Here is a 25,836-nt window from a genome sequence, read left to right as displayed (position 1 = left end):
TCTGTCAAATAAATAAATAAAATCTTTCAAAAAAAGGAAAGGCCTATGTTAGTGTCTAGAGCTCCCAAGTCAGACTTTTCCTTTTTTTTTAAATAAGCAGAAACAAACTCAGTGGAGCATCCTTTATAGAAACGATTTCTCAATAACCCACGGCTGCAGGGACGGCCTCAAGATGCCCCTGATACTGTATCAACATGATTGCACGTGAGCACCACACTGAACGGCTGAATTGTTCACTTTTTTGGCATTTGTCTTTCTTTGAAGAATTTACTCAGAAAAATACCGACTTTTTTTTTTATACCATTTAAAAATGAGCTATGTGGGTGCACTTTTGTATTGAACTTTGTTTTAATATTCTACTGATTTGGGTTGTAAGAAGAGAGCTTAACTGCTGTGTGAAAGGAATCGTATCTAAAAAATGAAATTTTGTTTTCAAAGACATTCCAATTACATGAATATATTCTCCAATTTAAGTTTCGAAGTGTCGCCAGTGGTTCCACGGTATTGTCAGCTGGTTCTGATCTTTCCAAAGAATTAAATCAAAGTTCCTGGTGATGAGTCAGCCCAGCACTAGAGTTTATTAACTTCAGCCCAGTTTATTCTACCTCTTATCATTAATGTTTTTAGGTTTACCTAAAGCATAACAGTGGAAATTAATAAATCCTATCACATACGGTGTTCATTACCTGAAAACAATGAAAGCTGTTAGCAATTTCCTTCCTTTCAGCCCTTTAAAAACAGGAAAGGTTGGAATCATTTTATTTCCCCTAATTAGATACTTTTAAAGCACTAGATATAGAAAGAAATTATTTAGGAGGAACTATGAAATAAAATTAATGAAAAGAACACTCCTATTTTCTTCTACACTAAGTATTCTTGTATTTTACTAAAGGAGGTTTTATGATTTCTTGCTTAAGACAATCCACCCTCCAAAGATAATAAGAGGTAATAAGAGGTGAGTTACTGTAGTGTGAATGTATTGAGAATTGTCCGTAACCGCAGGCACATAGACTCCTTCACCGCGCCACCTTGTGGCAGGTATCTTCCAGAATTCAGCTAACATGCTCTTCCCTTCTTGCCTCTGGTGCTTCTTCTCCTTGACTCTCTTAGGCTGACCATTTCAGCAGACGGGCCAAGACCGTTGCTCAGCCAGAGACCTTAGAGATTGAGCTGGCTGAAGAGAAGCCAGCTAAGCGCTCTGTCATGACGGTGGAGGAACTCACGGAGATGGAACGTTTGGAAGATCTGGATACTTGTATGGTAAGACACGTCCTTTGGTGACACCACTACCCCATCCCCACTGGGCTTTGCTACTGATTTTTTTTTTTTGGAGATGTCACCATTACAAACCAGACCAAATAGAACTCCCTCCCAGAGATCATTCTTTCAGAAACTTGTTGCTTACAGAGACTGTTAACGAAGCTAATGAAGCTGAAGCCTCAGGTCCCCACTGAGGCCCTGTACCTTACTTTGGATTTGTAATTTTGTAAAGCTTCACTTTATTTCATTTTATTCTATTTTTTTTTTTTTAAAGATTTTATTTATTTGACAACGAGAGAGGGAACACAAGCAGCGGGAGTGGGAGAGGGAGAAGCAGGCTTCCCGCGGAGCAGGGAGCCCGATGCGGGGCTCGATCCCAGGACCCTGGGATCATGACCCGAGCTGAAGGCAGACGCTTAACGACTGAGCCACCCAGGCGCCCCTCATTTTATTCTATTCTGTATTCCAGTGTAATTAACATTCAGCGTAATATTAATTTCAGGGGTTACAATATAGTGATTCAGCACTTCCATATATCACCCAGCGCTCATCACAACAGGTGCCCTCCTTCATCCCCATCACCTGTTTCCCCCATCCCCCCCCCACCTCCCCTCTGGTCACCATCAGTGTGTTCTCTAGAGTTAAGAATCTGTTTCTTGGTTTGTCTCTCCCTTTTTCTCCTTTGCTCGTTTTTTGGGGGATTTTTTGTTTCTTAAAACTTTTCTTAAAGAGTACTTCCATACCCCCTCCCAAGGAAAAGTTGTGGAAGTTACAGTGAGCATAATACCTAGATCTGCCCCTGTAGCTTCAGTGGAAAAAATTCCTAAATTCATTAGGAGAAATTGATTATTTAACTTTTGAAGGTCATTTGTGGCAAGAAAATATTTTTAAGTAAGCCATTAGGAATGTGGGGAGGACTTTTTCCCACACAAAATATGTAGGATAACTATTTCTGTCTTGGTCCTATCACTTTTATTTCCTCTGGTGCTTTTTCCCGTTTTTAATTTACACAGTTTGGGGGTATCCTCTTATATTTGCATTTCCCATTTAGTTTATATTCTGTTTAATTCCCTTGATGCGATGTGCTTTAGAAGATGCAATATGCACCTAGTGTCTACCTAGGAGTAGGTCTTGATTCCTAACTCACTTTCTGAATTTCACATGGTGTATCCATCTGGCCACGTAACTAGGGTGTTCAGTATGTTGATGTTTTTTCCCCTCTGAGGACAATTTTACTTAAGTTCCTATTTCATTATTTTAGAATTTGCATTATTAGTATTAGTTACTTCTTTACTGTAAAAACAGTTGTATGTGCCTCTCAATATTTTTATGTTTCACTAAAATAATTCATCTTTTAGGAATTCCTCAAAATCTGAGAGAGTGCTGCTAGACAACCTCTGGGCTACTTCCTTGCCCAAATGTTTCTACATCAGCTAATAATTCTAGTAATTTTTAGATTCAGCCATTGTCAGGAATGATACTTGTTTTTAACTTTGAAAACCAAGGATTTGATGTGCCTGCTGTGATTTTTCTAGCCCAGAAGAAAAGGTAATGCTTTAAGTAGTTCCTTATTTATAAGCCAGCCATTGTTACCTGTTAAAGTCTGTGAATAAAATAATTGAGAACCCTCCAGATAAAACCCTATCATATACAAGGAGGCTAGCAAAGAAAGCCAAAAATATAATCCTAGATTTCAAATAACATTCTAGTATAGTGAAAGATGACAAATAATTTGCTATATAACATGTAAACTTACAACTGTATTTGGTCTATGTAGGGGGAATTATCAAGTTTTTTAATAACTTGTCTAGTATATTGTAAAATGTATTTTTAGTATTTTTTTACTTTGCATCTTGAGGCAATGGAAGTTAACATAGGGTGATTATTCCAGAAAGCTCTTAGTTTAACCTTAAAATAAGTATGTTATAGGAAATAGATATGAATTAAAGATTCAAAATTAACTCTACATGTCACATTTCCTGCCAGAATTATTCAGTCATGTGTGAGTTGGGAAGGAGTAAAGAAAACGTGAGCTCATGACGTATTTTGTTGCGTTTGTAAGTTATGTGGTTTAGGATGAGAGAGTGTTGGCTAAGAAAGACTGGCTTAGCTACTGTAAGGATGGTGTTTCACTGTGTAAACTTTATTTTTGTTTGATTGACTGCTTTGGTTTTGTCATGTGAAAGAAAACGGTGGTTGTTGTTCTTAAAGTGGGTGGGGTAAGAGGAGAGGAGAGGAATCATTTCTTTAAATTTATTTTTTATTAAGATAAAATCAACATATACCCTTTTAGTTTTATTTACTTATTTTTTTTTAAAGATTTATTTATTTGGGAGAAAGAGCATGCACTGGTGGGGGGGAGGGGCAGAGGGAAAGAGAATCTTAAGCAGGCTCCACGCCCAGCGCAGAGCCCCACTCAGGGCCCAATCTAGGACCCTGAGCCAAAATCAAGAGTCAGACACTTAAGCAGTTGAGCCACCCAGGTGCCCCTTTACTTACTTATTTTTAAATTAAACTCTACACCCAGTGTGAGGCTCAAACTCATGACCCCTGAGATCAGGAGTCATAGGCTCTACTGACTGAGCCTGCCAGGCATCCCAACATTGTTTTACTTTTAGGTGTACGACATAATGATTTGATATATGTATATATTATAATATCCTAAGCCACCCACAGACAGCGCATTTTACACCGTGGCAGGTCCTCTGGGTGCAGGGAGCCCTCTCCTACAGAAAATCAATTTTCTGAGCTTTGGGCTTTTTACCCTAAGCCAGTGGCACAAATTCAGAGCGAATTTGAAAGGAACAGAGGATTCGTCTCACCTTTTAAAATTACCCACACTGCCTCTTTCATAATCAAATAGCGGCAGATCGTTTGTGTTTCTCGTTGACATCCATTACCAAATATTCAAGTTGTGGTCCTCATGTGGCACCATTTTAAAAGGGTTTGAAGAACAGGTTTGCAAGGGAGAAACATTTAATTTGTTTTGTTTTTGTTTTTTTTTAAAGATTTTATTTTTTTATTTATTCATTTGAGAGAGCGAGAAAGAGAGAGAGAGCGCACATGAGAGGGGGGAGGGTCAGAGGGAGAAGCAGACTCCCTGCCGAGCAGGGAGCCCGATGCGGGACTCGATCCCGGGACTCCAGGATCATGACCTGAGCCGAAGGCAGTCGCTTAACCAACTGAGCCACCCAGGCACCCTTGTTTCGGTTTTCTAAATGAGCCTGTGCACACGCCTTGGCAGCGTTTCTGGCTTAAGTGATCCGGGAAGACGGGATACAAGGTTAGCTGTTGTATGGAAGAGCCCCAGAAGGACTAGCGCCTCCGTGCCTGCAGATAGCTTCCCCACGTGGAATCGTGAGTCCTGTGCCGTACCCAGAGCTAGAGCGCCGTCAGGTGCGGTGTTGTAACTTTTGCTATTACTGACATGTGGGTTGATAGCCCAGAGCCCTGTGACACTTTCCCTGGGGGCATTCCAAAGGAACTTGGACTCATCACCGACCTTCTCCCTTAGAGATTCTACTTACAGAATCAGGATTCTGGCGTTTTTTGCCTGTGATGTTCATGACATCTGCTAAATCTATTTTTGAACATTTCTTTAACAAACTTAGTAGGCAATCTGGGCATCTCTTTTTTCCCTACCCCCAGATATCTTATCATCATGTTTCTTCCATGTCTCCCTGGTCCAAAAGTCAATTCCATTTCAGTCCTTATGTCTCTGTAAAGAACCAATAGTTATAATCACACTAAGGAAGGTTTAGCGCCATAAATTAGAGGTAGAAATTTATTAGTCGAGTTGAAGGGTTGCCTTTTTGGAGATGGAAACAAATTTAATATATATGGCTGATTGCTTAAACTTACTCTTTGTCTAAGTGAGGGCTGAAATTAGAATGAGTGAGTGGTTTGAGAGGCCCTATTATCTGCTGGCAGGGCAGGCCAGGGAGTTGGTGGGGGGGAGGGAGGATGCCCGAGACCTTCTCATCAACCTTAATTTCATAATTGTTGAAGGAAAAGGCAGTTTTCTTTAAATAAAAGGGCAGAGTTAAAAAACTGTCTTCAATCTAATTATCTCTTTTTCTTTTAGCTAGAAAGAAACAAAGAAGTTATCTAGTTCAAGTGGTGGGTGTCATGGGGGGTGGGGGGCGGGTCCCGGATAGAACAAGAACTATGAGAAAAACCTGCAGACATTTTCCGGTCTGTGTCCACTCTCATAGCCCCAGAGATTCTGATGTCAGTTTACTCCAGACAGAAAACCAGATGATTTAAAAAGCCTTCTTGGTCATTTATTTAACCCTTAGATGCAGTCCCTGTAATGTGATGAGCACTATTCCTAGCTCTTTATGAAGAGTAACCAGTTCAGCCCTTTCAACCACCTATGAATGATAGATATCATTAATATCTTGTGTCTAACAAGTGGGTAAACTGAGGCATAGAAAAGTTAAGTAACTTGTTCAAGTGGCCTGAGATCCCCCAAAGGCAGGCAGTTTGGCATTGTAGTCTCTGCGTTTGATGGATGTCATATATGGTGTATTTCTTACATCCAGAATTAAAGCTTCGGTAAGATTTAATTAGACTTGCATTGCTTTGTGTAGCATATCTGCTTACTAATTCCAGACTAAATTGATATGTAAACAGGAACACAAATGAAAGACATGTACCCTATAACTGTAATGTAAGCCTGCAGGTTTTAAACATGATTGGAAACCGCTATGTCAAAAATCCTGACACGCTCAATTGTTAGAAATGCATCTGCCCACTTTGGGCTTACCTGGAATATTCCTTGCCTTTCCATGTGTTATTTTGGTGGCGATAATGATTAATTAGCTTTCCTAGATTTATAATCTCAACACCCATGCCTTCTTTGTCCTGCTGAAACGTATATTTACTTAGCCTCTTGATTGTCCATAGACCATCTGTTCTTTCCTGCTATCAGGTGCTCTTAGGAAATCAGTATTCCCAGCTGTCTCTTTGAACTTCACTTTATCATTGGCCTTTGGGGTATTGAAGGATGCAGTTCGCATTCTACTGATTAGTTACTTCTTAATTTATCGCTATATATAGTTTACCACCTTTAAAAAATTACAGAAGCTCAGGGTTTAGGATCACGTGCCAAGTGGGTGAAGACCCAGTGTCTGCTCCTTAGCATAACTAGCTCACTAATTGTATGTAATTCTTTCAGATCTTTTAATGAGTGTCATACCCGTTTTAAATCAAAAGATATTCATGCAGAGAAGCAGTTCATCTACTTACTGATATTTCCTAGGAAAAGAATTTTAAAAGCCTTGAATTATTCTAGAGTACACCTTGTGAATCCTTTTTTCAATGACAAAATAACAATTATTTTCCCTTAACAAATTCAGCCTCAAATTTTAATATATAATTTTTCAGCTTTTTTTTTTTTTTTAAGATTTTATTTATTTGAGAAAGAGAGCATGAGAAAAGTGGGGAGGGGCAGAGGGAGAGGGAGAAGCAGACTCCCCGCTGAGCAGGGAGCCCAACACTGGGCTGGATCCCAGGACCCTGGGACCATGACATGAGCCAAAGGCAGATGCTTCACCGACTGAGCCACCGAGGCGTCCCTGATTTTTAAGCTTTTTAATAGAGATTAAAATTTAATGAAGATCCATTTGTCTTGGTCAAAATATTTTTTAAAAAACAAAGCACCTCAAAAAAAAAAACAAATCACCTCAATTTTAAGTACCACTAGTTAGTAGAACTAATCTTTTTTTTTTTTTTAAGATTTTATTTATTTATTTGAGAGAGAGAGAATGAGAGACAGAGAGCATGAGAGGGAGGAGGGTCTGAGGGAGAAGCAGACTCCCTGCCGATCAGGGAGCCCGATGCGGGACTCGATCCCAGGACTCCAGGATCATGACCTGAGCCGAAGGCAGTCGCCTAACCAACTGAGCCACCCAGGTGCCCCTGTAGAACTAATCTATTAACAATATTGCCAAGTATAGACTATTGAGTCAATATCTCATTTAAATTAGTTGCATGCATACCAAGTAGGTACAGGAAGTTGTTCAAGCCCTGGTTGTTAGCTTCCTCTTATAATTTTATTTATTCTGTAATGTCATTTTCTTATTGATACCACTTTTTAATCACTGCAAAGTGACCTATGAAAACCTCTTGATTTCCAAATATTAATTTTCTTTTTTTTTTTTTTTTAAGATTTTTTATTTATTTATCTGAGAGAGAGAATGGGAGACAGAGAGCATGAGATGGGGAGGATCAGAGGGAGAAGCAGACTCCCCGCCGAGCAGGGAGCCCGATGTGGGACTCGATCCCGGGACTCGATCCCGGGACTCCAGGACCATGACCTGAGCCGAAGGCAGTTGCTTAACCAACTGAGCCACCCAGGCGCCCCCAAATATTAATTTTCAAAACTGTAGTATAGTACAGCTAGAATGGGTGTTGTATGTTCCTCAGAGTTTCGAGTAATTTCTGTGGCAGACCTTTGTGGAAATGCCAGGGGTGCCCCGCAAATCCCGAGAGGTCAACATTTCCTGACGACTGACAGTTTTCTTAACTTTTTAATTTTTAACTGGCACCAATACTATTTGCAGAGGCCCTATTCCAGGGAGCTCCCCTAGAGATCTGCCCCCAAAACCTTTTTAGAAAGCTTAACACACAGCATTGACCACCCTCAGCAGCCCCCAGGAGACAAAGGAGACCCCATGGAAAATCCCTGTGACACCCCGTTTCTGTAGTCATCCCTGTACCTTTTCCAGGCAGGTGACAGAACGGCCCCACTGCTCCCAGTGTGAACCAAACTCCTGAGGAAGAAGACGGGGAGGACTCATTAAATCCCCCCGCCCCCGAAAATGACTTAGAACATTAACTAGTTGTGACTAGTCAGGGCATTCCAAAACCAGCCTCTGAGTTGGGCAGCTGACTTGCAGAGGATGTGATGATTCTTCTGAGCTTAATTCCGGACATGTAATGATAATTATAAAAGATAATTTTGGTTTCCCTCATGAGTTAAATTAAGCAAAGGACCCTAATAGCCTGTGGATTGATGAAACAAACAAAAAACGTTCCGTTGTTTACCTGTGCGGGGGTGGGGTGGGGGTGGGTTTGTAGATGACATAGGAGTACACTTACACTTCCCTTGAACAGGACCTTTTAAAATCAAGTCCTAACTAGTTCAGTCCCTTACAAGCAATCACAGATTTAGTAACTCCTGGGGCTAGTACAGTAGAGCCAATATTAGATGATTTCTCTAAAATCAATCCCACTTTGCAGCCCTTAGAAACCTCATGTTTACAGAGTGTGCGTGTTTGTTTAACAACCTCTCTCTTCTGTCAGAGAGCTCCAGATTATCACTGCTTGCCAGTGGAAACCGAAGGCCAGATGTCCTCTTTAACTTCTGAATTAAACCATATTCAAATCCTAGAGAACAGTGCCTTTAGATATTAAGTGTGTGTGTCTAACGAAGAAGGTGAGCGGTCCTTCAGGGCGGCTGGCTTACCCAGGAACGGGCGCGGGGAAAAGACTGGATCAAGGTGGCTGCTGGCCCGAGAGCCCCGGGAGGAGGCAGGAGGAGTCCTCCATGATGAAGTCTTAGGTAGTTTTGAGCTATCGAAAGACTCCCTGAACTAAAAATACGGACTAGTGGGCCGTTTACTCATTCAGTAAATGCTTATTGTTCATCCATCGTGAGTGCTGTTCTTGGCTCTGTGCTAGAAATGGAAGGTGAAGGAACCAGCGTCATCACCCAGCAAGTTTGCTGCGCTGAAAGGCAGAAGTGGCAAAGCTCGTTCTGCACATCACAGAACTAGCATCTGTGGGAAGCCCACACGTGTATTTGCTTGGGTGTGGAAAGATGTGCCACCGAAATGAGGTCATCTAGAGACGCTTGAATTAGCACAGAATGCGTCTTTCAACCCTCAGCGCAGCCCACAAGTGACTCATCAAGTCAGTGTAATGGTTCTGGCCAGGAGTTTAAAAAAAAAACCTCAGAAATGAAACACTAAGTATGAATATAAAGACCAGATTACACCAAATGTTTGTTTCAGTTGTACATGCATGTACACATATGTCAGGTCGTGGCATGAATAAAATACATTCCGTATATACGGTGGATCACAGTCTAGGGGGCGCCTGGCCGGCTCAGTCAGAAGAGCATGCGACTCTTGATCTCGGGGTTGGAAGTTCGTGCCTCATGTTGGGTGCAGAGAGTCCTAAAAATAAATAAATAAGTAAAACCTACAAAATAAAAATAAAAAAGCTGGGTCACGGTCAAAGGCGTTTGAGGAACATTCATCACCAGAAGCTCACTTTCCCCGCTGTGGTTCAGCTTGCCCCCAGCACTAGGCACACACAGCCCCTCACCCCGACCTACTCTTCCCCGGGCAGTGGGGCCCAGGCAGGGCCTGAGCAGAGATCCAGCGGTGGGAGAGGACCTGGTGCCCTTGAAGGTCTCGGCTAAACAGACTTGCCCCTTTCTTCCTGCTGTTTTGGGCCTCTGGACAATTGCTGAGGTGTGTGTCTGCATTGTGTCCTGGAGCTTCAGTAAGGGCTGCCGTAATAACTAGCCCTAAAAAACTTGTTGCCATATACACGTCATGGTCACTGTTGACTCCATCCCAGAGTGCCTCTGTTACAAATACATGCAGGAGAAATAGCAGGTCTTTATCAGCAGTGATGAAAATCCTGAGCTGCTGGTTTGCTCCCTATCTCACGAACACGTTACTCCATGACTTAAGCCTCACTTTCGTCGAGGGCCTCAGAGCTCACTGTGCACTTGACCTAAAAAAGGGTTTAGGGCCTGAAGAAGTATAGTTCATTGTATGCAGCCTTAATTCGGGCTTCTTTATTTTTTTTCTTCTTGGTCCTGATTTATTCCTTTTTTTTCTCCCCCCAAATCTTGCTGTTCTAAATGGGTCTCAGCTCATTTGGGGCTTGAGGTGGTTGTACATTGATAGTGAACTATTAGAGCTCTGCTAGAGTGCAGGTCGCCCGGCCCGGCCTGGGGGAGGGGCGTTGTCAGGGAAGGCATCCTGGAGCAAGGTTCTGAGCATCATGCCTGGCACATAGTGGGCGCTCGGTAACTGTTGGGACAGAGAGATGGCATTTGAGAGAGAACTTGGCTGGGAGGAGAATGAGTAAGTGAACGTGGCAGAGAGCGGCGCACACGGGTTCAGAGCGAGGAGAGAACGTTGCAGATTGAGGAACTGTTGCAGCGTTATGTGCAGCAGGGATGGGGGGTTGGCAAAGAGGCTGGAGGCCATACCACGTAAGTCTTGAGACTCACGGGGGGCTAGCTTGTTTATATATTATTTTAAGGTGGCAAGGAGTCCGTGAAGCTGAGGAATATGGGAGAACGGCAGGTCTTGCCAGAAACGGACAGTAGTGGATGTGTTGAGTGGGGGTGCCCGCCAGGCCCCGGCTGAGATGTCCAGTTGGCACGGTCGGTGTGAGTGGGCTCAGCAGCTGGTGGGAGCATGTAGTCCGCACGCGCACCGCAGCGTAGACACGCTTACCAGACCACCTCCCCAGCTCCGAAACCACTCTCCTTTCTACGTCTGTTTACCCCGAGCTACAGACTTGTATATTCAGCCTCTCCCTGACATCTGAACTAGATGGTGTCCACAACAGAGAGCCACAGACTACCCACCCCCCGCCTCCCGAGCACGCCCGAGCCCCATGTATGACACTGGTTCTACCCGCAGGCTCAAGCTGTCCCTTTCCCGTACTGCCCAGTCCCGCTCTGTCCCTCAGCCTCACCACCCTCGGTTCTTGCCTGTACCCCTGATGCACGCTGGCAGCCCGCAGTCCTGCCTCCATTCCTGCCTTTCTGCAACCTGTCAGTTCCTACCCAACAGCCTGGGAACCTACTCATGTCCCAGGTGTCGGACCCTCCGACAGCCTCCCATTGCGCCCAGAATAAATACGCTTCCCTCAGGTCTGTGAGGCCCCTGCCTGTCTGTCTCCACCTGGTCCTGCACTCCCTTTTGTTCACTTCCCTCCAGTCCTTCCACCATATTACCGCCTTTTGTCTTCTCAGCATTGATCACCACCAGAAATGATCTTATTTACTCCTGGAGGTATGTTTTGCCCACCTCCCCACACTGGACTCTCAGCTCCTGGAGGGCAGGGACCTGGGTTGTGCTGTTGACCACATCTCCCGGTGTCTATTGCTCAGTGCCCAGCATGTAATAATCGCTCAGTAAATCTTGTTTAATGGCATGGCTTTGCGTTCCGGTTATTGCTTGGCTCTGCTTCCCTACAAGATTCTCTGCTCCTTAAGAGTACAGGATTTATGTCTTTCTGATTTCTGTGTAGCGAATTCCATCAAATGTCAGTAACACATTTCTCTGCAGACTCTAGAAACTAATTCCTTGCGGGGCGCCTGGGTGGCTCAGATGGTTAAGCCTCTGCCTTCGGCTCAGGTCATGATCCCAGGGTCCTGGGATCGAGTCCCACATCGGGCTCCCGGCTCAGCGGGGAGCCTGTTTCTCCCTCTGACCCTCTCCCCTCTCATGCTGTTTCTCTCTCGCTCGCTCTCTAAAAAAAAATAAAATAAAATCTTTAAAAAAAAAAAAAAAAGTAATTCCTTGCATGAAAAGGTTATCTTTATGAGGTTCGAAGAATGAGATTATAGGTTATGTCCTCAGTGATCTAAACTCTCTACAAGTTGTATAGGGAAAAAGGAGAAAAGCCCCCCCCCTCCGCCACAGACATACGGTATCCATGTGTGGGAGCTCTTTTAGCCCATTTTTCAGATGAGACTCCCAGAGTCCAGAGATGCTGAGACACTTGCCCCAGAGCACACGGCTAGTTAAGGGACAGCCAGAGCTGGGCGCTGCACTGTCACTGAGCCGAGTCCCAAGCCCGTGCCCTCTCTGCTGGGTCCCTGGTCTTCGGGATGGCCTGGGTCACTGGCAGCAAAGGCTGGGGAGGTTGGGTGAGAAAGAGCCCATGCCCAAGGGTTTTGCACCAGGAGCTCGGTGGGCCGGGTCTGCATGACTGCAGGCCTACTGTCCTTACGGGGTTTGACCTTCCTGTCAGTGGACTGGGCAAGATTCTAGCTTGTGTTTGAACGGACGGGAACGAGCAGCAGAGAGACCTGGGACAGAGGGCTCTCTGCCTCTGCGAGCCGCCCATTCAGAGAACATACGTGGTCAGTCCACATTCACTCCTGGCGAATCAGGCCATGCTGTTTGCCTCATGTTTGGTTTCCTGGCTTTCCTTCTTGCCTGATGGAGTTTGAAGTTTAGCCAAATATCTCCTGATAGAGTTGGAGGCTTAACCAAATATCTCCTGAAAGTAGAGGCTTGCTGTGGAGGGAACGAGCAGGCTGGAATAACGCGGGCTGAAATTTGGGAATGACGGAAAGCAGGGGCTAAGCTGTAGGTGGCTGGGGAGGGAGCCCAGGTGCGGGGGACCGCCTGAGTAGAAGCAGGCCACACTCGATGGCCTTCGTGATTCGACGTCAGTCTGTCAGTGTACCAGTTGTAGTTGAGGGATACTCATCGGGGTTGGGATGAGGTCGTCTTCATTCTGCAGCTCTCATGTGGAAATTCAGAGCAAAGTTGGCCTCTCCAAATTCTTGGTTTCTCCAAACTCCGAGGAAACCGCTATCACTGCTGGAGTTTGGTATTTGATTTCGCGTCTACCAGGGCTGTGGTCAAACATCTCTCACAAGCCTATTCTTTTTCTTTTTTTTAAGATTTTATTTATTTATTTGGGAGAGAAGGGAGAGGAAGCTCGATCCCAGGACTCCCGGGATCATGATCTGAGCCCAAGGTAGACGCTTAACTGACTGAGCCACCCAGTCGCCCCTAGCCTATTCCTTAACAAAATCAAAATATAAAGTAATGGTTTTTAGCTTTGGCCCTTGATGTATGTTCTGCCGAAAATCCTGACTTTCAGACTGAAAACCACACTTGGAAACTAGACCAAAAACAAATTACTTCCATGCTCCAGATATAACTGCATTTCTTTTATATATTTTAGTTTAGATTGTATAACCTTATTTATATAGTTGCTTCTTGGAGTTATACATGTTCTGCTTTCCTTGAGAAACTACTTTAGGGGCATATTTTGTAATTAGTAAAATAGAAATTAAAAGGTAAAGTGAGTGAACAGAGTTAAGAGGGGTAAAAAAACGGACAAGGATGTTAAAGCCAAGCTCGGGATCTGTCCCCAGCTCTGCCTGTGTGGTGCTCCGTTCTGCTCGCTGGGAAGGGGGGGGCCTTAGCCTCGGGAATTCGTGTGGCAAGCTGCAGACCTGACGTCTGATTATCAAATTGAGCCATGTGACCATTTCTCTTGCTCAGAGAGAGGACTGCCTAACCAGAGCTGAGCTAGAGGGTGGGTACCTGCAAACAAGCCAGGGTTTTCCTCTGGAAGCTGCTTCAGGTTGACCTCCGCCCTTGAGCAAGCACTCAGTTGAAATCCCCCAAAGCCACATCCAAGTCAGCGTGGCCAAAATGGTCTTTTCCTAAAAAACACTTCAGAGCGTCCTCTGTCGTGGGCATAGCAAAACCACAGAAATGCTGCTGGTTGAGCCCTGTGTGGCCTCGACTCCCCAGGTAACTGGATCAATTGGCCACCTGTATGCAGTTATTTGATACTGAAATCTTAAATGTTGGAGAATGTCAACGAAGGGCATTCATGTAGGGTTTGCCATATAGTTAATATTAGGTCAGGACAACAGGTAGAGACTGTACCGATGTGCTTTCGAAAGCCGGTCTTCTTTGGTTATAATACACCACCATAGTGGCATGTAGGACATGTCTTTGATAGACAGTTTATCTCACTGTTCCCTGTAGCAAATGGGTTGCAAATAGTTAACTCACTTTAAAATGCAGCCAAAGCCAACGAAAAATCACAGGTGGCAAACAATATTGCCTTGTTTTTGGCAGGTTTCCTCACAAATGAAGCAGACTGTGTTAATAATAATGATTGAAGGTTATGAGCAAGTAACTATCAAACTAGTGGATCTGTAATTTGGAGAGAGGTGTCTTGAGAATCCATTCTCTTCTGAGTCTCACTGGAGAATCCATTCAGAAGGGATGTTAATCAGAGTTGAACTGAACAGGACAAAGACCTTGGTTTCTGAGCCAGATCAGGTTTTTATAGAGTTTGGGTGGTAAACCATCTTTACCCCAAGTTCTGCTTGAGGTTGGAGGTTTAGGACAAGGAGTTATAAGACTTAGTCTTAGGAGAGCTTGGAGATCCAGGAGATCCAGGGAGAACCACATCTCCTGATTGCTGATTGGCCGCTACAGCTCTCCAATCAGCATCCCAAGGCATCAGGCCCTTCCACCATCTACTCTTTTTACTTACCACCACTGGGGTTTACTGGACTCAAGTTTTTTAAACAGTAGAGTAAATTGTTATAGGATTCAAAACTTTTTTTTTTTTTAAGTAGGCTTTATGCCCAGTGTGGTGCCCCATGAGGGGCTTAAACAACTCATGACCCTGAGATCAAGAGTCAGATGCTTAACTGACTGAGCCACCCAGATGCCCCATTTTGTTAGAGGATTTGTCTGGTTTTTGGGGTGGTGGTGGTAGTATTGACGATTAATTTTTGTCATCTTTATAGAGTTGATATCCTACGGACAGAGTAAATGGGTTACATTAAGCATTTTAGGCTAATTTTGATTATTCCTCTTGATGTCACTGAGCCATGACGTCCATTCCGAAGGCGAGTTTTTAAATCTCCCAGCCGCCTCATTCCTACCCTCCGTTTTCACGTGGATTTTCCAAAGATCTAGTAGGGACTTAAATACCTCTCTCAAGTTTAATACTTCGAGTTTTCCCTCATTATTTATTCATTCTTTTGCAATTAAAAAAGTTAAAATCTTCCTCAACTTTTCATGACTATTAGAATAACATTGTGCTTAATACTGCAATAAAGTACTTCTCTTTTTTATAATAATACTACATGGGGCACGTACCTGGTGCTCGTGTTCATAAGCATCATGCTTCTGAGCCCAGCAGCACTAACAGGGGCTCTCAAGGTAAGATATTTGCTTGCAGTTGGTACCAAGTACTTTCATTCTTTGGACAGCTCTTAAGAAAAATGCATTAAATTATAGCTACTTTTAAAGGAAACATGCGAGTGTGAAACTTCACTTTGGCATCAGTTACACGATGAGTGAGAATGAACAAAAAGTAAGCCATTAACTGTTTCCTGGAGAAAACATGACAGAGTTGGGAAGAGAAAGATTTTTAATTTTCTTGCATCAAAAAAAAAAATTGTGCAGATCTGGAGAGTAAGGAAGTGAATCATGTTAATGTACAAATCGTTCCCTCCTGTGATTTTCACAATAGGCTCTCATCAGTGCTACTCCCTGAATGCTTTTGTTTTAACACCGTGATGCCATTTTAACTGCCATATGAAATGAGGCTCTGGATATGAAAGTTAATAAGGGTGATGTGAATAGCTGGATTTAATGATGTGTTCAGTAGGAAATAGCCTCTCACTAAATCTCTACATATTGTTCCCCCTTTTGTCCACAGATTTATTGCAGCTCTCTCAGAGTTATAGCTTACGTTACCCCTACTCTCGCTAGAGTTTAAAACCTGTTACTGTCCAACCGTCAGCACAAAAGGATTAGGCATCTTTTTTTTTTCATGGAGATCTACACCAGCTCAACCTTTTAAAAATGGAAATGCATAGAAATTACTTCGGCTCAGGTCATGATCCCAGAGTCCCGGGATCTAGTCCCACGTCAGGCTCCCTGCTCGGCAGGGAGTCTGCTTCTCCCTCTGACCCTCCCCCTTCTCATGCTCTCTCTTACTCTCTCTCTCTCTCTCAAATAAATAAATAAAATCTTAAAAAAAAGAAAAAAGAATGAGTTTTGGTTCCCCTTGAGCAGTGACTCAGCTGAAAATCTGGTAGGAAATAATTTAATTTTTGTAACCTAGTTCATTAAACAGGGATTACCCATATCTATTCTAGAAGTGCACAGAAAAGCAGAAGGTGAGCCTAGGATATCTTGTATCAAAAAGCAGGGATTGGTTCCAAATCCAATGGGATAATTTCAAAGGCTACAAAATCCAGATTGAAATGGCTCCCGCTGGGACATTCTGAGCACCAGAAAGAATAATGACAGTAATAGCTTATGATAGATTGAATTAATTTTAAAACATCCATGAGTCCATAGCAATACTAAGAAAATTAAAAAGAGGAGGATACAGAGGACTTTTTAAAGGAATAGTTGATCTTTGCAGGGGATGGCACCTAATAAATGCGGGAATGATGATAAAAGTGCAAAGGTACAATTTTGTAGTCCGCATTGTATTAGTTCATTCAGGTAAGGATTGTTGATGGTTGTTTGAAAATGGGGTCATCCCCATGAAACGGAGGTATCGCCTCAAAGACTTACTATTAATTCCCAAGGGGGAAGGTACTCTTATAATGGAGCGGTTGGCAGGTCCCCACCTAATGAACTTGGTGTTACCAACAGCCCAACAACCTGACATGGACACCATCTGCTCTGAGTCAGCTATACCATCCCCCTTCTCAAGAGGGCCTGGTACGCAGTAGGTGCTCAGTAAATACTTGTTGAATCTTAAATAATATAAAACGTTCCTGATAAAGTCGTAGCCTCCTTCCACCACTACCGACGTTCTCTCTCTCCTCCCCCTTCCCTCAGAGGCACCACTGTCCTGAGTTTGGACGCTTCCTGTTTACTTTGTATGTTCAAACATACATGGATTCATGAACAATATATAGTGTTACTTTGTATGGTTTAGAATTTACATCCATGGCATCATGCCATGTGTATTTTTCCGAAACTTGCGTTTTTCATTCAATATTACCTTTTGAGGATTATTCATGTTGTTACATGTGAAGCTTCCCCCCCCCTTTTTTTTTTTAAAGATTTATTTATTTATTTGAGAGAGCGAGAATGAGAGAGAGTACATGAGAGGGGGGAGGGTCAGAGGGAGAAGCAGGCTCCTCGCCGAGCAAGGAGCCCGATGTGGGACTCGATCCCAGGACTCCAGGATCATGACCTGAGCCGAAGGCAGTTGCTTAACCAACTGAGCCACCCAGGCGCCCCCTGTTTTCCCCCTTTAACTGTTGTTCTATCATTTCACTATGTTTCATTTGAGTTATCATTTCCCTGTTCCATAGGCTTTTAGATTGTTCCCAGCTTTTGGCTATTGTAAGTCTACTACTTACGTGTGCGTCCTCACCCGCTGATCTTTGACTTGGGAGCAGGTGATGGAAAGATGATAGTATTACTAATGTTCAAAGTCACTACCAGTTATTGAAGTGCTGTGAGGCCGTTGAATGGCACTATAAACACTTTATATTCACTTTATCTTATTTAACCTTATTTTACAAACTAGAAAGCTAGCCTGATGTTACAAAAACATTGGCCAAAGCTCCACAGCCCCGTAAAGGGCAGATTCAGGATTAGAGCTCAGTTCTTGAATGCCAAAGCCTTGAGCGTGAGACCTGCTCTTAAGAGAGGATGACCTCTCTTCACTCACTGGTCCTTCTCCTATTGTAATGGGAGCTGTTGAAGTCGATATAGTTAACGGAGTTCCAAAAAGAAGGAGTAGAGGCGTGAGCTAATGACCTTTGTTCCATTGAAAAGTTGAGCCGTCTGTTGCCATGGTTTCCCTCTTCATAGGAACTTGTTTTTTTTGTTTTTTTTTTTTTGCTTGCCTGTCATTTTAGGAGTTGAACCAATTGAAAGGTCCCTCACCTTCACTTATAATGATCTTTAGGTGGATAATTGGGACAGAGCACTTCTCTTGTTGATTTAACCTTTCACAAAAAGAAGGGAAGTCTAAAATTATCCATGAGACTTAACCATCAGCTGTAACTCACTCATGTATGTATCCATAGTTTTATCTTTAAGGAAACTTTCGAAGGGGTGTGTGTTTACAAAGGGGAGCAGGAGTCTTTATTTCAGGCAATTCAAGAATGTGTGAAAATGTATTTTTACTTTTCCTCCTTTCATCTAGCAAGGCTGTGCTGTTTCAATCTAATTTAATGAATCCTAAAATGAAATCTATTTGAAGAAAATTACCTAATACAGTATGAAATGAGTCTGGAGACAGGCTTTTTTGGCACGTTGCTGATGGAAGCCTCTCTGATAAGCAGATAATATGCTGATGATAATGGTGTTGTTGGCGATGGTTATGGGGAATGCCTCTGACTGGTGTGCCACCTTTTTGGGTTTTTTTTAGATTTTATTGATTTCTCTATAGCACACACGTGTGAGCAGCAGAGGGGCACAGGGAGAGGAAGAGAGAGAATCCCAAGCAGACTCTGCACTGAGCGCAGAACCTGCCACAGGGCTCCATCCCACGACCCTGAGATCATGACCTGAGCTGAAATTAAGAGTCAGATGCTCAGCTGAGTGAGCCACCCAGGCGCCGCTGTGCCACCTTTTTCCTAAAGAGACCCAGACCCTCCCATCCCCAGATTGCAGGGCCCCATTATTTCATCGTGTTGTGCATTAAGAAAAATCGGCACAGAAAAAATAAGGTACTTGGGAAAAGAAGAGTCATCCCCAGGTAGATGGAGTAGGTAGTCTTCCTCAGGGTGTGTTTTCAGGAAATTTGGAAGACTCCCTCACCCCCCTACCCCCACCAAGTACTTTGCTTTCACAAAGCCTGACATTCTATAACTGGACTTGTGTTTTGGTTATGTTTTTAAAAACTCATAAATTTTCTAGCATTAAGGAGATGACCTAACAACTGTTGGTGATCAGTGGGGTTTAAAAAATTATTTAATTAGAGACTGAATGTGAAATATAACGCATAAGGTATCATCACCCTTGATAACACTGTGGGTAGGTAGTTATTCTAGAACCTGGCATCAGCTCCATTCCTGAAAAGCTTTGGTGACTGAGGGGGAGAGAGAATTCAAAGCTACTTCATCCTAAAGTGTAGTGGGGGAGCATAGGATGGTAGAGAAAGATCCCCAGATGGGATGTTTTGACACGCCCGGAAACACTTTGTCCCCATGTTGTTTCTGGGTCTAGCAGTTTGACCCAAGAACCAAAACCTGCATGGAGTTTTCCAGTGTCCATCCAGTGGTCTGTCCACCGTGTGCCTTTGGAGCTGATGACGTCTCCATTCCCCAAATGGGGTCACTACCTTATGGGGTTTGTAGGTGGCATTCTGTATGCACTTAACAAAGGAGGTAACATCTGTAAGAGTTTCTGCTATTTTCAAGCTATAATTGTGCTTCTGCTTATAAAGAGCCAGAATGGATGTGTTAAGCCAATATTTTGGCCTCATTCTTGCCCTGTTTCTTTGCTATGAAGGCTTTTTATGGAGCTTTTCTGTTTGTTTGTGAACCGTGTCTCTCCCTCCCCTGTTCTTGTAATGCTGTTGCTTTATCTCTCTTCCATTCATATTTTTTTCCTTCCTTTTTGCTGCATGGAGACTCTCTGCTGTACAAGTGTAAGTATTTTTTGGTGGCTCTGCAGTTTCTGGCTGTACTACTTTGCTTTCTTGTGCCCCATCTGCTTCTGCGCTGCCCGGCTGGTTTTTTTGGAGACTCAAGTGTCGTCATCCATCTGTGGATCCTGCGTGAAACAGGCAGCAATTTAGAGACAAGATTGGATTTTACAAGATGGTTCAGCTAGCAAAACAGGCGATGAATTTAAAAGATCCTAGCTGTGCCTAAAACCAAGCAGAGTGTTGATGAAGAGGGTACCAACCTTCAAGAGGGGAGAGGTGGTTTTTCCCTTTGTATACAAAAAAAAAAAAAAAAAAGTGTGATTACTTAAATGTCCGGGTTTTGTTTTGTTTTGTTTTTCCTGATTCTTGCTTCCCAGGGTTGTAGAAAATTGGCATCATGATTTGCTTCTTGTATGAGAAGAATTTTCCTAATTCAGTTCCCAGCTTTTTTTTTAACCAACAGTGTTTTTGTTTTGTTTTTTGCTTTTTTGTTTTAACCTCAGGGAAAAGAAAATTAGGGATTCTTGAGCTCAAAGTGAGAGTGTTGTTTATTATTCTTTGCACGAACTTGATAAAATGAACAAGGCAGCTTCTCCATCCTATTTTTGTGGTGATAGAAACAATTTAACTCTCGTTTTAAAAAAAAAGTATGTTAGGAATTACATGTTAAAAGTGAGTTTAACAGGAAAAAAATGTTGTGCTGTTCGTCAGACTCCAGCCTAAGTCAAAGCATTAAAGTAGACCTATCACTTGAGTGACACGAGAATTGTTTTAATTCCATTATAAAAATCAGATCAGATGAGTAAGATTTCTGAGCAACGTAGACATTGTGTTGCTTTTGATTCCTAGAGAATAGGGCCCTGCCTTTCATCCGTAGTTGGCCACAGTGGGGATTTATTGATGGTTGGTGATGTCAGGATGAGAAAGAAGTCTTGCATGTAGGGTTTTCCTTCTAAAGTTACTTTTTAAAGGGTTCAACACTGTTCTTCCTATTTCCTGAGTATGTGAATTTGAAAATAATTTATTACAAAATGCATTTATAAAGTAATTTTGTCTAGGCCTAAAATAATAGTTAACCATGAATTGATTTGTAGAGAGTCCTTTGGTATGTGTACCTCTTCTGCTTCAGGCCCTGACCCTCTTCATCTGAGGGGCACTTCTTGATTTCTCCTGTCAGTAAATACTCATTGACAAATGTCCAGGGCAGGAAATGAAGACTAGGAAATAGCCTGAGAAAATTAGCCCTTTCATTTTGATACAAGAGTGTTAACAGTTCTGAAGAGGCTGGTAAACTAGATTTTTTTCCCCCCCAGGTTGCAACTTACCTAATCAACAGGTGTGAGGGGGGTTGGCAGGAGTACATATAAACCAGATTTCTGGAGAAACATAGAATATTTGTTCCTAAATATATACTTGGGTAGATAGTCATAGCTCATTGTTATATTTCCTCTTGCTTTAGGTTTATATGTAACGGGATCATAGGAGTAAGCCAGTAAAGAGTGAGCAAGTTCAGTTTTTTATCTAAAACTGTTAAGGAAGAAAAAATTCGAAAGAAAGGAAAGAAAAATAGGAGAGAAATAAAATTCACTCCCCCCCCATTGTTATACTTAAACCATAAGAAAGAGATCATGAAACTTTTCGTGTATCAGAAGAAATGTCTAAAATTGAGTTGCATTCTTAATACCAGTTTCAGAAACTAGTCTGATTTCGAGTCCTGCCTATTTTAGCAAAAGTCCATTGTCCCTGTCCAAATGTCAAAAACTTCGAAACTAACAGATATGTCACATACAGTGGGAGAGTTTCATGTGAAATGCAATTAGGAGGTATTTGCTCTTGTACAGAGCATATGAAATGAAGGATAGCTTTGAAGCATTAGAAAGTCAAACCAAGAAGAGCGAACTAGTTTCCCTTTGGTTGATGTCTGCCATCAAATATCCTGATGATTTCCTAAATTCCTCAGTTTGTCTGTAAAATTAGGTTGAGCTGAATGACCTAGTTACAGATTGGCATCAGTTTGTAAATGTCTCTTTATATTTTCATATGCTTATAAATATTATGTAGTCTATGTATTCTTTTATATATAATTATACATAAAATTCCATTTCATATATTTAAAATTGTAATATATTTGAAATGTCATAATTGTCATGTGTTTTACACACATTTGGCCTCTGTTATAAAGGTTATGTAGGGAAACGAGCCAGATTATTTTTGCCCATGAACACTCTTTCTATAAAATCTAATCAAGAGTCACAGGAAAAAATGTTGGAAGACATCGTCATTCCATGCATTTTTAAACCTCTTTCTTCTTTATTTGTGGCTGTCTAAACAAATTGGCTGGAAATTATATCCCCAGCTGCTTCTTGATCCTTTTACCCATCAAGGTTGTGCACAAAGTGGTTGGAATACTAAAGACATTTTCATTAAACATAGCGTATATTTCAGGAGTTTGTGTCTCCTGAAAATTAATTATTTTTAGAGGTTCACCTATGAATAGACCAGTCAGTCCACTATCCTGTTCAGTCGACTGCAAGGGCATTTTGAGGGGAGAACAACCTGGAAGCTGGATCCCTTTCCAGTTGCATTGGATTGACTGTGTTTTTTACTGAACCCACAAAGCCTGTTGTTTACAAATAGATATTCCTCAGATCATCTGCCTTTAACTAAACCTTGAAAGAACCAAATCACCAAGTTTTCACTGTATATTTCGGGAAGACCAGTCTGGATTTAAATGTAATTGCTCATCTTTTCTCTCCCTTTTCTCTCAATAATAAGTAACAGCGAAAGGATACTATTGTTAAATCTGGCATAAAATTGTTAGAACTGTAAAGTTGTTTGCTTTAAAGGTCAGTATGTACCATTCATTCCTTGAACCAAAGAGTGTCAACTGTGTGGATGTTTTTTGAGAAAGCCTTACATGGCACCCTATTAAATGAAAGACTACCAAGTAAGTTCTGTTATCTCTTATTTTAGACAAATGCTAGTTTCCAGTATCAGACCAATTAAAACATCCCTCAAGTCCATTCATCTGTATATTGATTTTGAAGGGTGCGGTTCGGAGGGATGCTGGGCCAGCCTCACAATGGGTCTGTCCCCGATGCTGCTCCTAATGCCGGCTCGAATGGGAGCTGTTGTCATCTCTGTGACTCAGTTTCTTCCTTCAAATTCGTTTCTCTAGGTGACCTCCCGTTTTCACGCTTGTGGTCCTGTTGCGGGAGAAGCTAATTACCCTCTTTAGATTTGGCTTTACATCATCAACAGTTGGCACCAATGCTTAAGATGTTTTGGCGGTTTGGGTTTAGGTTTCATTTTTTAGAAGACTAACAGGATGAAGGACTCTTACTGAGAAGTGACAGCAGACGGACTTCCAAGTCATGGCATCTTTTTCCCAGTTAGCCTTTGCCCATAATATAAAGATCAAAATCTCAGTGGCAAAAGTATGAAACAAAACAGTTACAGTGCTTAAATCCTGAAAGGGACAAAGAGTTGGGCATTGCCTTGCATCAATAATGTTTGATGTTCTGGTGGTAACGAGCAGTGGATAGTTGTAGTTTCAATTGTTAGTGACTGGTGTTTGCAATCTTTTAATCTGTTTTTTTTTTTTTTTAAAGATTTTATTTATTTATTTGACAGAGAAAGACACAGTGAGGGAGGGACAAATAGGGGGAGTGGGAGAAGAAGCAGGCTTCCCGCGAAGCAGGGAGCCCGACGTGGGGCTCGATCCCAGGACCCTGGGATCATGACCTGAGCCGAAGGCAGACGCTTAACGACTGAGCCACCCAGGCGCCCCTTAATCTGTTTTTTAATATCCATTTTAATATCCTCATGCGCAGCTTGGAATTACATTCCGTATCTTTCATTGTTCCTTTCCGCCATATAAATAGAAGGTAACTGGTTAGGCCTGGAGGCAAGAAGCAAGCAGGGGGCTGTATCAGCTGAGAACATTATAAACATTTAGAAATGTATGGGTTCAGTCTTTCCAGTCAGGCTGTCAGATGTGACCAACCACCCTCTGAAGCAGCAAAACAAGTAGTGTAAACATTTGAGCCCAGAGGTTTCTCCACCCACCACCCACCCCAGAAAGGTTTCCGAAGTCTGCAAGGCAAGTTTCCTGTGGATACCTCAGTGCTTTCTTTATTTCATTGCTAGATGACCCCGAAGTCCAAAAGGAAGAGTATCCATAGCCGGATGCTGCGACCTGTTTCCAGAGCCTTCGGTGAGTTACTTCCGAATGCCCGCCGTTTCCCTGTAACCACGAGACACCCCCAGCGCGGACCTCGGACCGCCTCCGGGATGCCTCCCCGGGATGCTGTGTGTGAGTGAGTGTGGACGGGGCGCGTGAAGTGGTTTGTGAGCCCGTGTTTGCCATTCCGTGGTGGAGTGACTTTGCGGAGTTGTGTAATGCGTGGGCACGGGGCTCTGCTTTATTTCAGAGATGGAGTTTGATCTCGACAAAGCGCTGGAGGAGGTGCCCCTTCACGTCGAGGACCCGCCTTTCCCGTGCGCGCGGCAGGAGAAGCGGAGCTCGGGGTTTGTGTCCGAGCTGCCTTCCGAGGAGGGGAAGAAGCTGGAGCACTTCACCAAGTTAAGGCCAAAGCGGAGTAAGAAGCAGCAGCCCACGCGGGCGGCGGTAGGTGCCGGGAGGGCCCCTCTCCCCTCGCCCTTTCCGCCCCGGGGCGGGGCGGTGGGCGCGGGCAGCAGAACCGGCCCGCCGGGCGCTCGGGCACAGCCTGGCCGCAGGGCGCGCAGCAGTTTCTGGAAAGACCCTGCTGGAGGTTCCCAGCGCTTCGGGGCAGGTGCCCTTGGAAGAAGCCCTTAGAAAAACAGCGGCCGCGTGGGTGCGACAAATCGGCGGCGTGTGTGGAATTTTTCACGTCTGAGTGCGACACGGTGGAAAATAAGCACCAGAGCATTTGCTGGTGATTGAAAGTGCTTGTGCGTGACTCGGGGGTGCACACGCTACTCCCCGTCCGCGCCCGGTCCTGGGCGCTGCCGATCCTCTGCCTTGGCTGACGTGCGAGCCCGCAGGGGTGCAGAGGCCGTCGGGGGAGCCGCTCTGGTGCCCCGACGCGGCAGCTCCCGCGCCTGCCGGGGGAGATGGGGTTGTTGGTGCTGAGCGGCTCTCGGGCTCGTGTCCTCCGCACCTGCTGTCTCTCTTGCTCACCTTCCTTGCTCCGCAGTCCGCTCTGCGCCCGGCCACCTCTGCAGCTGCCCCAGGTCACTCCCGGCCGCATCCTGTGCGCGCTTGTCCGCTGTCCTCTCACTTGATGTCTCAGCGCTTACCTGACGCAGAAAACCCCATCCTTCCCGAAAGCGATTTCCCGTGGGCCTCTGAGGCCCGCACGCTTCTTTTCCACCCACCCCGCTGGTGAGGGCATCGAGTGTGTTATTTGCTGCCTGGGCCCCGTGGTCAGAACCCGTGGTTACCGTCTGTTGACTTCTGCCCTGTCTGCTCTGCTCTGGGCTCAAGTGTTCCCCTGCCTCCTGAACTTAAGTGTCCCAGAGCACCTCGGGCTCCGCACATTCAGAACTGGGAGCTTCTCTGTCTGTAAACCCACCTTTCCCTCCCAGCACCTGCCACCCACGGAGCATCCCTCCTAGCGCCTGCCCTGCACGGAGCATTGACAATTCAGAAACTGTGATATGATCCTGAACACCAGGTCCCCACTGCCAACCCTGATCTGCTGTCTGCCTTCCTCCTAGTCATCCCTGACATTGCTGCTTCCCAGCCTGGGTCTCAGGCCTCCACAGAGCTGCAGCCTTCTTCCTGTCACTTCCCCTCCATGCCCCACATATCTCTTGGGCTGACGACCATTTATCTTTCAGATCTCCACTTGCCTCAGTGTTCCAGGAAACCCTCCCTGTCTCCACCTCTGTGTTCCCATAGGTCTGTGCTTACATGACTCCAGGGGAGTTCATTCTCACAGACTGGTTTTGCACGGTGCACAACCTGAACAACCCTCCATGGAGGCCATGGCTCCTCCAGTGCCTGCTCCTCATAGCTGTTATAGCTGCTTTTATACCTCTCACCATAGTGTTCTCTAAACACTCTCTGTCTGTAAGCTCCATGTAGGAAGGCGTGTGGTTTATTATCCTAGGATTTATTTTCAGTGCTCTGTATGTTTTTAGAACATAGTAGATGCTCAACCGTACTTATTGAACGATAGGTAGATGACTGGAGACAGAAGT

General features: G+C 43.9%; 1 protein-coding gene across 6 annotated transcripts in view; it reads left to right on the top strand.

Moving 5' to 3' along the window:
• CARMIL1 (capping protein regulator and myosin 1 linker 1) overlaps positions 1–25,836 on the top strand; it is a 307,660-nt gene that overhangs the window by 244,840 nt on the left and 36,984 nt on the right. For all 6 annotated transcript variants that reach the window (XM_064597073.1, XM_064597072.1, XM_064597074.1 and 3 more), the window contains exons 29-31: positions 1,111–1,260; positions 23,797–23,863; positions 24,081–24,277. In XM_064597073.1, the coding sequence (XP_064453143.1) occupies positions 1,111–1,260; positions 23,797–23,863; positions 24,081–24,277 (414 nt within the window). The remainder of the gene's footprint in view (positions 1–1,110; positions 1,261–23,796; positions 23,864–24,080; positions 24,278–25,836) is intronic.

Source organism: Mirounga angustirostris, unplaced genomic scaffold, assembly GCF_029215605.1.
Source record: "Mirounga angustirostris isolate CCGP_5_RB_7025 unplaced genomic scaffold, mMirAng1.0.hap1 SCAF_8, whole genome shotgun sequence".
NCBI lineage: Eukaryota > Metazoa > Chordata > Mammalia > Carnivora > Phocidae > Mirounga > Mirounga angustirostris.
The sequence above is the reverse complement of the archived record's forward strand: the minus strand, read 5'-3'. Positions and strand labels throughout refer to the sequence as shown.